Below are 14055 nucleotides of genomic sequence, written 5' to 3'. Positions count from 1 at the left end.
TCCACTTGGCCAGAAACTTATTTTCCACTGTGCGGAACAACACCAACACCAGGTCTACAGAGCTTAACTGTCTTAGTCTTGCTGCCTGATTGCTTGGGCCTCTTGTGCTTGAAGGAGGCTATCCTTCACAATCGGCATCACCCTTGCGTTACGGTCCTGCATGTGGGAGACATGCTCGATGATGCTCCCGTGGGGTGTAACCTGTGCTTCCCAGGTCTCCTTTGCAATATTCAGAAGTTCATGAAGGTCCCGTCCGTATAGCAGCTCGTACGGTGAAAAGCCCAAAGAGGCCTGTGGGATTTCCCTGATAGAGAACATTTATGGAAAAAGGCAATCCCAGTCTCGGCCATCCTTCTGCATGAGCTTCTTCAGCATGGACTTCAAGGTCTTGTTGAACCTCTCCACCAGGCTATCCATCTGTGGATAGTACACAGACGTCCAGAGTTGTGTAATCTGGAAGCCTTATACAATTCCCTCATCATTTTGGACATAAATGGAGTTCCTTAGTCTATCAGGATCTTCTTTGGCAGGCAGGCCCCTCTGAGAAAAAATATGAGCTAACTCTCGAGCTATGCTCATGGTGGAGGGGGTTGCATAGTACATCACTAATAGGATGTATTGGTGCCCCCTGGCAGACATAACTAGAGGCCCTACATGGTTCATGACAATCAAGTCAATTGGGACCTCTAAAATGGGCAACAGAACTAGAGCGCTTTGGAAGTGGGACACATAAGCAGTTAGCTGACAAGTAGGGCAGGACCTGCAGTAGTTAACAATCTCTCTGTGACACCCAGGCCAGTAGAACCTTTGAAGGACCGGATCTTGAGTTTTGTCTACTCCTAGATGCCCACCCAAGACATGAGACTGGGCCAGGATTAGTACCCTACGCTTATATGGACTTGTTAGTAACAGCTGGGGTTCAAGGTGCTCACCACACCTCTGAAGTCATTCCTTGAGGAGTCTAGTTTCCAAAATGAGCTCACTTTTGTGGGGCTTCCACTGTTTTGGCACATCATGGGCTCTCCAAATGGCAATTACATCCGCTAATGATTCCAGGAAATTTTACATTCAAAAAGTCAAATGACGTTCCTTCCCTTCCGAGCCCTGCCGTGCGCCCAAACAGTAGTTTTCTACATCATATGGGGTATAAGCGTACTGAGGAGAAATTGCACTAGAAATTGTATCAAGCAATTTCTCTTGTTACCCTTTTCACATCTCAATGTTATAAACTTTTGTGAAGCACCTGGGGGTTCAAGGTGCTCACCACAAACCTAAATTAATTCCTTGAGGTGTCTAGTTTCCAAAATGGGGTCACTTTTGGGGGGTTTCCAATGTTTAGGCACATCAGGGGCTGTCCAAATGGGACATGACGTCCTCTAATGATTCCTGGAAATTTTACAGTCAAAAATACAAATGATTCTCCTTCCCTTCTGAACCCTACCGTGTGCCCAACAGTAGTTTTCTCCCTCATATGGATATCAATGTACTCAGGAGTAATTGCACTACAAATTATATGATGCTTGTAATTTGGGCCCATTCCTCCTGACAAAACTGGTGTAACTGATCCAGCTTTGCAGGTCGCCTTGCTTGCACCTGCCTTTTCAGTTTTGCCCATAAATTTTCAATAGGATTGAGAACAGGGCTTTGTGATGGCCACTACAAAACATTGCCTTTGTTATCCTTAAGCCACTTTGTTACCATTTTGGCAGTATGCTTCGGGTCATTGTCCATTTTGAAGACCCATTTCCGCCCAAGCTTTAACTTCCTGCCTGATGTCTTGAGATGTTGCTTCAGTATAGCCACATAACCTTCTTTCCTCATGATGCCATTTATTTTGTGAAGTGCACCAGTTCCTCCTGCAGCAAAACAACCCCAAAACATGATTCTGCCATGATGCGGCTGTTTTTAGGCTTCCAGGCTTCTCCCTTTTTCCTCCAAATGTAAGGATGGTCATTATGCCCAGAAAGTTCAATTTTAGTTTCATAAGACCACAGGACACGTCTCCAAAAGTAGGGTCTTTATACAGGTACAGCACTCGTTTCACTGTGGATATTGACACAATCTTACTAGTTTCTGCCTTCATCTTCACAAGGTCTTTTGCTTTTGTCCTTGGGATGATATGCACATGTTGGACCAAAGCATGTTCATTTCTGGGACCCAGAACCCATCTCCTTCCTGAGCGCTATGATGACTGGACATTCCCATCTTGCTTGTACTTGTGTATAACTGTTTGTACAGATGAACAAAGCACCTTCAGGTATATTGAAATTGTACCCAAGGATGAACCAGACATGTGCAAGTCCACTATTCTCTTCCTGATGTCTTGGCTGATTTCTTGAGACTTTCCCATGATGCTACACAAAGAAGCAGTGAGTTTCAGGTGTGCTTTAAAATACATCCACCTGTGTGTCTCTAATTAACTCAGGTGTTGCCAAAAAACCTACCAAAAGCTTTCAAAGGCATGACATCATCATATGGGCAGTCCAGAACTGTTTAAAGGCATAGTAATCTTAGTGAATGTAAACTTTTGACTTTGCAGTAAGTAATAAAAATACCTTAAAACATTCTCTCTCATTATTCTGGAATTTGACAAATTATTCTTAATTCTGGAAATCCTAATTGACCTAAAATGGCGAAAGTTTATTCTGATTTCATGTCAGATATTGAGAAAAATATGCATATGTGTCTTTTTATATAGTGTATGTAAACTTCTGGTTTCAACTGTATACTATGTATATACTCACCTAACCAAGGATCCTGGGGAGCCATGCCATGTGAGTGAGTGACCCCCCCATGTGTCCCCCTAGTAGATACATTACTGACTGTGATGTTTGCTGAAGACAATTTTTTAGAAAGTCTATTATATCATCATTATCATACACCTTAGTTTATATTTAGCTATATTGGAAATAATTATATATTGTTCCCTCACAGAACATCATAGAATCAATGGAACTATATAGCAAAATAATAAGAGCATCTACAGTACTTCATTACTCCTAATAAACCTGACCAAGATCAGGCGTATGAAAACGTAGGTTAGCCTGTAAAGTGTGGTTCCTCTGACTCTGACATACTGACACATGATTAAACATACCATAATTCTCTTCCCTGCATTTAAGGAGTGCTTTGGTTTTTCATTCAATTAATAACAATACATATTTATTGTGTATTTTGTAGCTCTGAAAGAAAGCAATGGGAGTGAATACTTTATTAATGGCAAACTTCAACCAGACACACCAAGGAAATTTGATGCTGCTGGGACCTTGTTTCTCTATAGAAGACCTCAGGATGAACCAGAGTCACTTGAAGCTTTAGGGCCCACTAATGCAACATTGGTTCTTATGGTAAAAAGTTATTATTTGTTCTGTGAAGAGATGTATGTCATTTGTAGGACAAGTTTCCTAATTTCTAATAAGTTGTAAAACCTGCTTCTCTTTATAGTTACATATATTGCAAAAGGAATTCTCTTTTTGAGATGATCAAATCGATCTGCGATCTCATCAAATTTCCTGAAAATTGCAGGCTCCAACAATTTGTGATTTGATTCACGCGGACTGCAAAGAAAAAAAATTTCCAACATAATTTCACACATTGCATCAGCCAGAGAACAGACTCACATGATGTCAGGTGCAGCCTTCTACATAATGCCTTCTACTTATCATGTCACGTGGTCTAGTGCAGCCAAATGGGGGTCTATCACAGACACTAAAAAAGGTGAGGATGGGGAGTGCAGGGTTTTACAGCCAAAGGAGAGAAAGTCAGGGCTCACTGTTAATTATTATAGATAGTGTGGTGATGCATCTCACTCGGGAGAGGGATGAGGTATCACAGGAATTCCTTCTATTGACAAGTCCAGCTGGTTTATTTCAGTCCTCATAAACTGCACCACAAATAAACTGCCTTTCAGTGCAGGCAAAACAAAGTAAAGGGTTCCAATAATGGCACTTTAGTGACAGTCTAGGACATACAGGCTGGATAGCCTCCAGTTTAGTAAAGACATCACACAGAAGGCCTTCTTATCTCAACACACAGACCATGTGTGAGACAAATAGGCCACATTATTATGTGAACCACACCCAGGGGTGGGATATGTGGGCAACCAGAACCACCCATCTCTGCAGCTGAACATGAACCTGGCCCAGATGCCCACCAAGCCTCTTAGTACTATGTGTTATGATCTGGTGGCCTTGGAGCAGCATGAGACGTACTCTGGAGAAGGTGGTCCCTGTACTGACCGCAAACCCTGAACCTAGCAGCACAACTAAAAGCAACCGTGGGGGTACCTAACACTCCCTAGACCCCTCGACACAGCCTAAGATCTAACTACCCCTAAAGACAGAAACAGGAAACCTATCTTGCCTCAGAGAAAATCCCCAAAGGATAGATAGCCCCCCACAAATATTGACTGTGAGAGGAGAGGGAAAAAACATATGCAGATATGAAATCAGATTTTAGCATAGGAGGCCATACTAGCTAAAAAGAAAGAATAGAACAGAGTACTATGTGGTCAGTATAAAAACACTAGAAAATATCCACCACAGAAAATACGGATCACCACATCTGACTAAAGACATGGGGGGTATATCTGCATCTCCAGAGAAATAGCTAGACTGCAAAAAATCCTTCACAGACGAAGCTGGACAGGACAAAAACATGAAAATCCACAGAACTATAAGGTCCACTGCAGGTGGACAGCAAAAACAAAGCCAGGACTTATCTTTGTAGAAAAACACAGCAAACTGGAGAGACCAGCAGGGAAGTGAATCCTTCAAGAACAATGGACAACTGGCACTGACTAAAGGATCCTGCAAAGCTATATACCCCAGTCAGTCCTGCAATTAGTAGATACACATGTCCACTCCTGCAATCCAGGCCCAACTGCATTACCCTCTACAACCACCGGAGGGAGCCCAAAAGCTGAATTCACAACAGTACCCCCCCCCTTGAGGAGGGGTCACCGAACCCTCACCAGAACCCCCAGGCCGATCAGGATGAGCCCGATGAAAGGCACGAACCAAATCAACGGCATGGACATCAGAGGCAGAAACCCAAGAATTATCCTCCTGGCCATAACCCTTCCACTTGACAAGGTACTGAAGCTTCTGCCTCGAAAAACGAGAATCGAAAATTTTCTCAACAACATATTCCAACTCCCCATCGACCAATACAGGGGCCGGAGGATCAACAGAGGGAACAACGGGCTCCACATATTTCCGCAACAAAGATTTATGGAAGACATTATGAATAGCAAATGAGGCCGGAAGCGCCAGGCGAAAGGACACCGGATTAATAATCTCAGAAATCCTATAAGGACCAATAAATCGAGGCTTAAACTTAGGGGAAGAAACCTTCATAGGAACATGACGGGAAGATAACCAAACCAGATCCCCAATCCGAAGCCGGGAACCAACACACCAACGACGATTAGCAAAACGTTGAGCCTCCTCCTGAGACAGCACCAAATTGTCCACCACATAAGCCCAAATCTGCTGCAACCTGTCGACCACAGAATCCACACCAGGAAGGTCAGAAGGCTCAACCTGCCCAGAAGAAAAACGAGGATGAAAACCAAAATTACAAAAAAAAAGGCGAAACCAAAGTAGCCGAACTAGCCCGATTATTAAGGGCAAACTCGGCCAATGGCAAAAAAGCCACCCAATCATCCTGATCAGTAGACACAATGCATCTCAAATAGGTCTCCAAGGTCTGATTAGTTAGCTCAGTCTGGCCATTTGTCTGAGGATGAAATGCAGAGGAAAAAGACAAATCAATGCCCAGCTTGGCACAAAAGGCCCGCCAAAACCTAGAAACAAATTGGGAACTTCTGTCGGACACAATATTATCCGGAATACCATGCAAACGCACCACATGCTGAAAAAACAACGGGACCAAATCAGAAGAAGAAGGCAATTTAGGCAAAGGCACCAAATGAACCATCTTAGAAAATCGGTCACGGACAACCCAGATAACCGACATTCTTTGGGAAACAGGAAGATCGGAAATAAAATCCATAGAAATATGTGTCCAGGGCCTCTCGGGGACCGGTAATGGCAAAAGCAACCCACTAGCGCGGGAACAGCAAGGCTTAGCCCGCGCACAAATCCCACAGGACTGCACAAAAGAACGCACATCTCGCGACAAAGAAGGCCACCAAAAGGACCTACTAATCAAGTCTCTGGTACCAAAAATCCCAGGATGGCCAGCCAACACAGAACAATGAACCTCAGAAATCACTTTAGTAGTCCATCTATCAGGAACAAACAGTTTCCCCACAGGACAGCGGTCAGGCTTATCAGCCTGAAATTCCTGAAGAACCCGTCGCAAATCAGGGGAGATGGCAGAAAGAATCACCCCTTCCTTCAAAATGCCGACCAGCTCAAGAACCCCAGGAGAATCAGGAAAAAAACTCCTAGAGAGGGCATCCGCCTTAACATTCTTAGTACCAGGAATGTACGAGACCACAAAATCAAAATGGGAGAAAAACAGGGACCATCGAGCCTGTCTAGGATTCAGCCGTTTGGCAGACTCGAGGTAAATTAGATTCTTATGATCGGTCAGGACCACAATACGGTGCTTGGCCCCCTCAAGCCAATGTCGCCACTCCTCAAATGCCCACTTCATAGCCAACAACTCCCGATTGCCGACATCATAATTGCGTTCCGCAGGCGAAAACTTCCGAGAAAAGAAGGCACACGGTTTCATCAAGGAACCATCAGAACTCCTCTGAGACAAAACGGCCCCTGCCCCAATCTCAGACGCGTCAACCTCAACCTGAAATGGAAGAGAAACATCTGGCTGACGCAACACAGGGGCAGAAGTAAATCGGCGTTTAAGCTCCTGAAAGGCAGAAACAGCCGCAGAGGACCAATTCGTCACATCAGCGCCTTTTTTGGTCAAATCGGTCAGAGGTTTAACCACACTGGAGAAGTTGGCAATGAAACGACGATAAAAATTAGCAAAGCCCAAGAATTTCTGAAGGCTCTTCACAGATGTGGGCTGAATCCAATCATGAATGGCCTGAACCTTAACCGGATCCATTTCTATAGATGAGGGAGAAAAAATGAAACCCAAAAAAGAAACCTTCTGCACTCCAAAGAGGCACTTTGACCCCTTCACAAATAAAGCATTATTACGGAGGATCTGAAATACCATCCTGACCTGTTTCACATGAGACTCCCAATCATTGGAAAAAATCAAAATATCATCCAAATATACAACCATGAATTTATCAAGATAACTCCGAAAGATATCATGCATGAAGGATTGGAACACAGATGGGGCATTAGAGAGTCCGAATGGCATCACAAGGTATTCAAAATGGCCTTCGGGCGTATTAAATGCAGTTTTCCATTCGTCACCCTGCTTGATACGAATAAGATTATATGCCCCTCGAAGGTCAATCTTAGTAAACCAGCTAGCCCCCTTAATCCTAGCAAACAAATCAGTAAGCAAAGGCAAGGGGTATTGAAACTTGACCGTGATCTTATTCAAGAGGCGATAATCAATACAGGGTCTCAAGGAGCCATCCTTCTTGGCAACAAAAAAGAACCCCGCTCCCAACGGTGAAGAGGATGGCCGAATATGCCCTTTCTCCAAAGACTCCTTAATATAGCTCCGCATGGCGGTATGTTCAGGCACAGACAAGTTGAAAAGTCGACCCTTAGGGAACTTACAACCTGGAATCAAATCAATAGCACAATCACAGTCCCTATGCGGTGGAAGGGAACTGGATTTAGGCTCATCGAATACATCCTGGAAGTCAGACAAAAACTCAGGAACTTCAGAAGAGGGGGAAGAGGAGATTGACATCAAAGGAACCTGATCATGAACCCCCTGACAACCCCAACTAGTCACAGACATGGATTTCCAATCTAACACCGGATTATGTAGCTGCAACCATGGAAAACCCAGCACAATATCATCATGCAAATTATGCAACACCAGAAAATGACAATCTTCCTGATGGGCTGGCGCCATGCGCATGGTCAGCTGTGTCCAAAACTGAGGTTTATTTTTAGCCAACGGTGTAGCATCAATGCCCCTCAAAGGAATAGGGTTCTGCAAAGGCTGCAAGGGAAAACCACAACGTCTGGCAAATTCTAAGTCCATTAAGTTCAGAGCGGCGCCTGAATCCACAAATGCCATGACAGAAAATGATGATAATGAGCAGATCAAGGTCACAGATAACAGAAATTTAGGTTGTATAGTACTGATGGCAACAGAACTAGCGATTCTCTTAGTATGCTTAGGGCAATCAGAAATAACATGAGCAGAATCGCCGCAGTAAAAACACAACCTATTCTGACGCCTGAATGTTTGACGTTCAGCTCTAGACAAAATCCTATCACACTTGTCGGGATCACACTCAGTCGGAGCAGCCTTTGGAAGTGGTGAATCACCAGAAATAATACACAAGACACGTCTTGTATAGTGTATCACTGGGAAGTCTCTGAAACACGCCTGCCTTCAATGTGCTATCCCTTCTTTATATAGCTGTTTCAGTAGGTTTAGTGGTTATACAAGTTTTGCATGTTTAAACAAAAAGACAAAACAGGAAAGAAAGAAAAGAAAACAGTTTCGTGGGCGGCAGTTTCACAACAAACAGTACAAAGGCAATTCCACAGACAAGAAAAACAGGATTTCATACTATAGCTAAAATGTCCTTGAATGGACAGGTCAATATTTATCACAAATTCTTTTTTTCAATTTTTGTTCATTGAGGTAATCATTTTTGTTCTGCTCTTCACAATCCCCCCTTTGACATATTCCATTCAAAACCTTGTCGATCATTTTAGTCATTCTTTTTGTGATATTACAAAAAAAAACTTTATATTCTCGCATCCATTACACAAAATTTATTTGTGCATACCGAGATACCCTTGAGTACAACCTTGAATAATACATATATAATTGCAATAACCATAACTGTATGTATTAGGCTTTGCATAATCCCGGTAACCCACCCACCGATCCCTCTGAACCAATTGGCCGGGTTAAGAAAAGAAAAGGTATCTGACCACCAGCTATCCTTATTTTGGTCATTGTCTTTGTCATACTGATCCCTGAGTCGTTGTACGTCTTTTAATTTAAATCTCATACTCATAGTACTATTTGGGTCTATATAATGACAGCAGGTGGGTCCGATGATTTGACACATACCCCCTTGTGAGGCAGTTAGGTAATCCAATACCAGGGTATGTTGGTTAGTGACTATTATAAGCTGATTCTGTACAGCTATACTAGTATTTAATATGTCCAATATATCCCAAATCTGATCATCTAGATAATCCGTGGCTCTAACTAATTTATCCCACATTTGTGTTAACATAGGATAAATAAAAATGGTACTAGCAATTTTGTTGGAAATTCCCATTTGTACTATATGCGGCCTCCCCGAGGGACGTGGTGAGTTATCTGCAGCTCTTTTATACAGTGTGTGCTTGGGCACGGCTTGCATATTCACTTGTTTATTTGAAATTATGAAAGTAGCCGGGGTTAGGCGTCCTAATGTACAAGTACCCTTTATATCTACGGGAAGCCATTTATATGCTCCTTCTCCGCATATCCAAAATGTACCCTCAGGCAGATCCCACAAAGCTGAGTGCTGTAATACCAATCTGTGAGCCAAATCCACAAAACTAGATACATTCTGAAGCATACACCAAGAGGGTTTTTGTCCCAAGGGGCTACAGTACCCGGCTGCGGGATTCCCACATACATGCATTCCGTTGACATACTCATTGGATTCATTACAAACCAGGTTCCCCGGCTTACTTGTACAACTGTCTGCATCACCTTGGGGGAACAACTCAGAATGTTCCCATTTTCTATTATGTATGTATCTTTCCAATACTGTAGGTTTGAAAGCATCAGAGGAAGGGGTGGTTGTACTGAAACTGAGCTGTAGATTTTCAGTGGGGACCTGTCCTAAATCAGTTAATCCAGTCTTATTCCTAGGTACCCACTTTCCTCCCTTGAATGCTAAATATTGTAAGTTGTCTATTTTTCCTGTAAGATTGCCCTGCCACCAAGGAAATTCTACCCATCCCACAATTGGTATGGCGATTGTAGTATTCCATAGTCTAGTATTGCCAGGTTGGTTGTTGGCCAGGTTGTCTGAACAATTAGGCCAAGCGAATATTTCTTCAGCTGACACGGGAACTGCTAGAAAAGGTATACTTGTGGCTGATACTGGTGAATGGGTACAGATCCAACAATCTGCCAGGGGTTGCGTATTATTTAACAAGTCATGCACTAATTTTCTATGATGTTGTACGAATCTATTGTTCAAAGGGGCTAGAGAATTCAGTCTTTCCCATGCCTCCGTTGAGGTTAACATTATTAACATCAATATCATGAGTCTTATACTGCTTTTTTGCAATGGCTTGCATGTATCCATGATGCCTTTCCTTCAAGCTTGACTGCTGTTGGAGTTGTTAACAGGACTTGGAAAGGTCCGTCAAATCTCGGTTCCAGAGTCTTTCTGGTGTGTCTTTTCACGTAGACTTGATCACCAGGTTCCAACTTGTGGCCTCCTTCGAGATTTTCTGGATCTGGAAGGGAAGCAAAAACTTGCGAATGCACTTTAGTTAAACGTTTTTATAATTCTTGTACATAAGCAGTTAAAGTCTCAGTATTCAACATCAGTTGTTGTGGAAAATAACAACCCAAATTTGCTGCTCTACCAAAAAGAATCTCATGTAGTGACAGCTTAGCCTTCCCCCTTGGGGTGTTTCGGATGGAATACAGGGCAAGTGGTAGACACTCGGTCCAAGGCTTTCCTGTTTCTGCCATGGCCTTCTGGATTTTTAATTTTATTGTCCCATTTAATCTTTCCACTTTACCTGAACTCTGTGGATGATATGGAGTGTGAAACTGGTTTTCTACTCCCAACATTTTCATAACATTCTGGAATATTTCCCCAGTAAAATGGGTACCCCTATCTGACTCGATCACCTCAGGCATGCCGTAACGGGGTATCAGTTCATGTGCTATTTTAATGGCAGTAGTTTTTGCTGAGGCTTTACGAACTGGATAAGCCTCTGGCCACCCTGAGAACATGTCCACACACACAAGCACATATTCGTATCCATTGTACCTAGGAAGTTGGATGTAGTCGATCTGGAGTCTTTGAAAGGGATACAGTGGTCTTACATGATGCTTGGTTGGGGTTTTAATGGCCTGACCTGGATTGTGTGCCAGGCATATAGCGCATGCAGCACACATGTTCCGAGCAAAATTACCAAAGCCTGGAGCCAACCACCTTTCTTTTACCTTGAGCGTCATACCATTTGCCGACACATGCGTGGGTAGGTGGAGGTCACTTGCCACTGCGGGGTACCAGGCTCTGGGTAAACACAACAAAGTTCCTTTTTTCCATAATCCTTGCTGATCTTCTGCCCCTTTTTTCTGCCACTGCCCTCGTTCTTCGTCGTCTACCTGTTTCTGAGCTTCCTTCAATCTTTCCTCATCATCTTGAGAGCTATCTAGTGTGTGGGCATGATGTAAGGGTTTACGTGCTGCCTGTTTTGCTGCCTTATCGGCTTTATCGTTACCCCTGGCTTCCTCGGTGTCGAGTCTCACATGTGCAGCTACCTTTATCACCGCTATTTCTTTAGTTTCTTGTGCTGCCTCCAGAATCTGTCTAATGAGGGAGGCATGTTTAACAGGTTGGCCTGAAGCAGTCATATAACCTCTGGCTCTCCATATTACGCCAAAATCGAAAATAATGCCATGTGCATATCTAGAATCAGTGTATATGTTTGCTGTCTGATCTTTGGCTATTTTTAGAGCTTCAACTAATGCCGTAAGTTCTGCTTCTTGTGCAGACTGATTAGCAGGGAGAGGTTCTGCTTTCAGCACTTCATGCTGAGTTACTACCGCATAACCTGTATGAAATTGTCCATTCATATCTGCATATCTACTGCCATCTATGAAAAGTTCAAATGTAGCATTACAGAGTGGCTTGTCACGTATATTACATAAGCCCTGAGTCTCTTGTTCCATTAATTGTACACAATCATGCATTGACTTTGATGGGTCAAAGGAGTTGGAGAGTGCAGTTTCCTCAGGTATGGTACCCCCCCTCAGACTCTAAAGGGAGCAAAGACGCGAGATTAAGAGTCTGAATCCTGGCAAAGGAAATGTTGGGCGGCAGTAGTAGGGAACATTGGAGACGGAGGTGTCTGGCCATTGAAATATGTTTAGGTTGGACCTGGTTAAGAATGCCATGTACATCATGAGTGGTCTGAACTAGAAGTGGGTGATCAAGAACAATCTCAGAAGCTTTATCTAATAACACTGAAATTGCGGCTACTACTCTTACACAAGAAGGTGCGGCTCTAGCTACAGGGTCCAGATGAGCTGATATGTATGCCACAGGTCTCTGTTTGTTTCCATGTTTTTGTGTGAGCACCCCTGTAGCATGTGAGGATATCTCAGCTGCCATCAATTGAAAAGGTTTAGTGTAGTCTGGGAGTCCCAAAGCCGGAGCTGATACCAGTGCTGTTTTCAAAGAGGAAAATGACTGTTTAGCCTCTTCACTGAGTGAATATGGTGTGTTGGCAATACAGTCATATAAAGGCTGCATGAGTTGACTTGCATGTATGATCCACTGTCTACAGTGTGAAACAATACCTAGGAAAGCACGCAGCTGTTTGTGATTCCTGGGTTCAAGCATGTTACGTATGGCTTCCGTACGTTGAGGTGTGAGGTGTCTGATGCCCTGTGATATGCAGTGACCTAAAAACACGACTGTTTGTTGACAAGCCTGGAGTTTCTGTCTATTTACTTTACAGCCTTCTTGCGCTAGGAAAATTAAGAAATTAACAGTTGAGGTAACTGCCGTCTGTTCATCAGGGCAACAAATAAGTAAGTCATCTACATACTGTAGAATGACTACTCCTGGTTCTGGGATGAAATTTTTTAGCACGGTCTGCATTGCTTCAGAGTACAAAGTTGGTGAGTGTACCATACCTTGTGGCAATCTTGTCCATGCTAATTGTTTACCCTTGAATGTAAAGGCAAACAAATGCCAACAGTTCTTATGTAGTGGCACAGAAAAAAATGCGTTTGATAAGTCAATTACCGTAAAATATGCAGCAGTGCTGGGAATTTGAGACAGTAAGGTATGAGGATTCGGTACCACAGGGGTGACCGGTGCCAAAACCTTATTGATTTCCCGTAAGTCGTGCACCATGCGATATTTCACCATAGTTTCTTTGGAGGACACTTTCTTTTTAACAGGATATAAGGGTGTATTGGCGGGTGACCTGATTTCTACCAAAACACCTTGTAACACATAATCCTGAATTTGTTGAGAAATCGCCTGTTCTTGCTGGGCGCTGATGGGGTATTGCCTAAGCTGAGGTAATATGGTTCCCGGGGCAGTTTCTAACAGTATAGGAGCTACTGATAAAAATCCTACATCAGTGTCTCCTTTTGCCCATAGGCTGTCAGGAACCCGAGACAAGTCAATTTTTGCTTGTTGAGTGTAAATTTTGGGAAAATCCTCCATTGCCTGTATTCTAACATATGGTTCCAGAGTTTCTGCATCTTCAGGGATGGTCAGCATAACTGTGCCATCTAAGACATCAGTACCCAACAAGCAGGTAGGTGCACCTTTAGCAAATAAAAATTTGGATACAAAAGTTTTAGGGCCAAAGCTCACATTTAAAGGTTTTGTAAAGGGCAACGCCTGAATTTTACCATCATACCCTTCTGCATATGTAACCTTTGAGGATATATTGTCAGGATATGGTAAAAAGTCCTGATTTAAAATGGAGGATGTTGCTCCCGTATCTATCAGAAAAGGTACATTTTTACCCTCAACTTCAACTTGTATTATTGGTCTTCTAGAAGGAAGAGAGACCTGCATAACTTTCAGTCATTCTGAGCTGTCTGTTTGATCAGGCACTGGGTTATTTATCCTATTTTTGGGTACAAAGGTTCCTGAATCTATATCTGTTTTTCTCTTCCTACATTCCCTTTGGAAATGTCCTGGCTTCTTACAGTAATGACAAGTAAACTTTTGATTAGCAGAGCCAGTATTAG

The 14055-nt window shown here is 43.1% G+C and overlaps 1 protein-coding gene across 4 annotated transcripts in view; it reads left to right on the top strand.

Moving 5' to 3' along the window:
* The window catches only part of ADAMTS10 (ADAM metallopeptidase with thrombospondin type 1 motif 10), a 240291-nt gene that overhangs the window by 168693 nt on the left and 57543 nt on the right, over positions 1-14055 (top strand). For all 4 annotated transcript variants that reach the window (XM_069741673.1, XM_069741682.1, XM_069741657.1 and 1 more), the window contains one exon: positions 3181-3347. In XM_069741673.1, the coding sequence (XP_069597774.1) occupies positions 3181-3347 (167 nt within the window). The remainder of the gene's footprint in view (positions 1-3180; positions 3348-14055) is intronic.

Source organism: Ranitomeya imitator, chromosome 1 (assembly GCF_032444005.1).
Source record: "Ranitomeya imitator isolate aRanImi1 chromosome 1, aRanImi1.pri, whole genome shotgun sequence".
Taxonomy (NCBI): Eukaryota; Metazoa; Chordata; class Amphibia; order Anura; family Dendrobatidae; genus Ranitomeya; species Ranitomeya imitator.
The sequence above is the reverse complement of the archived record's forward strand: the minus strand, read 5'-3'. Positions and strand labels throughout refer to the sequence as shown.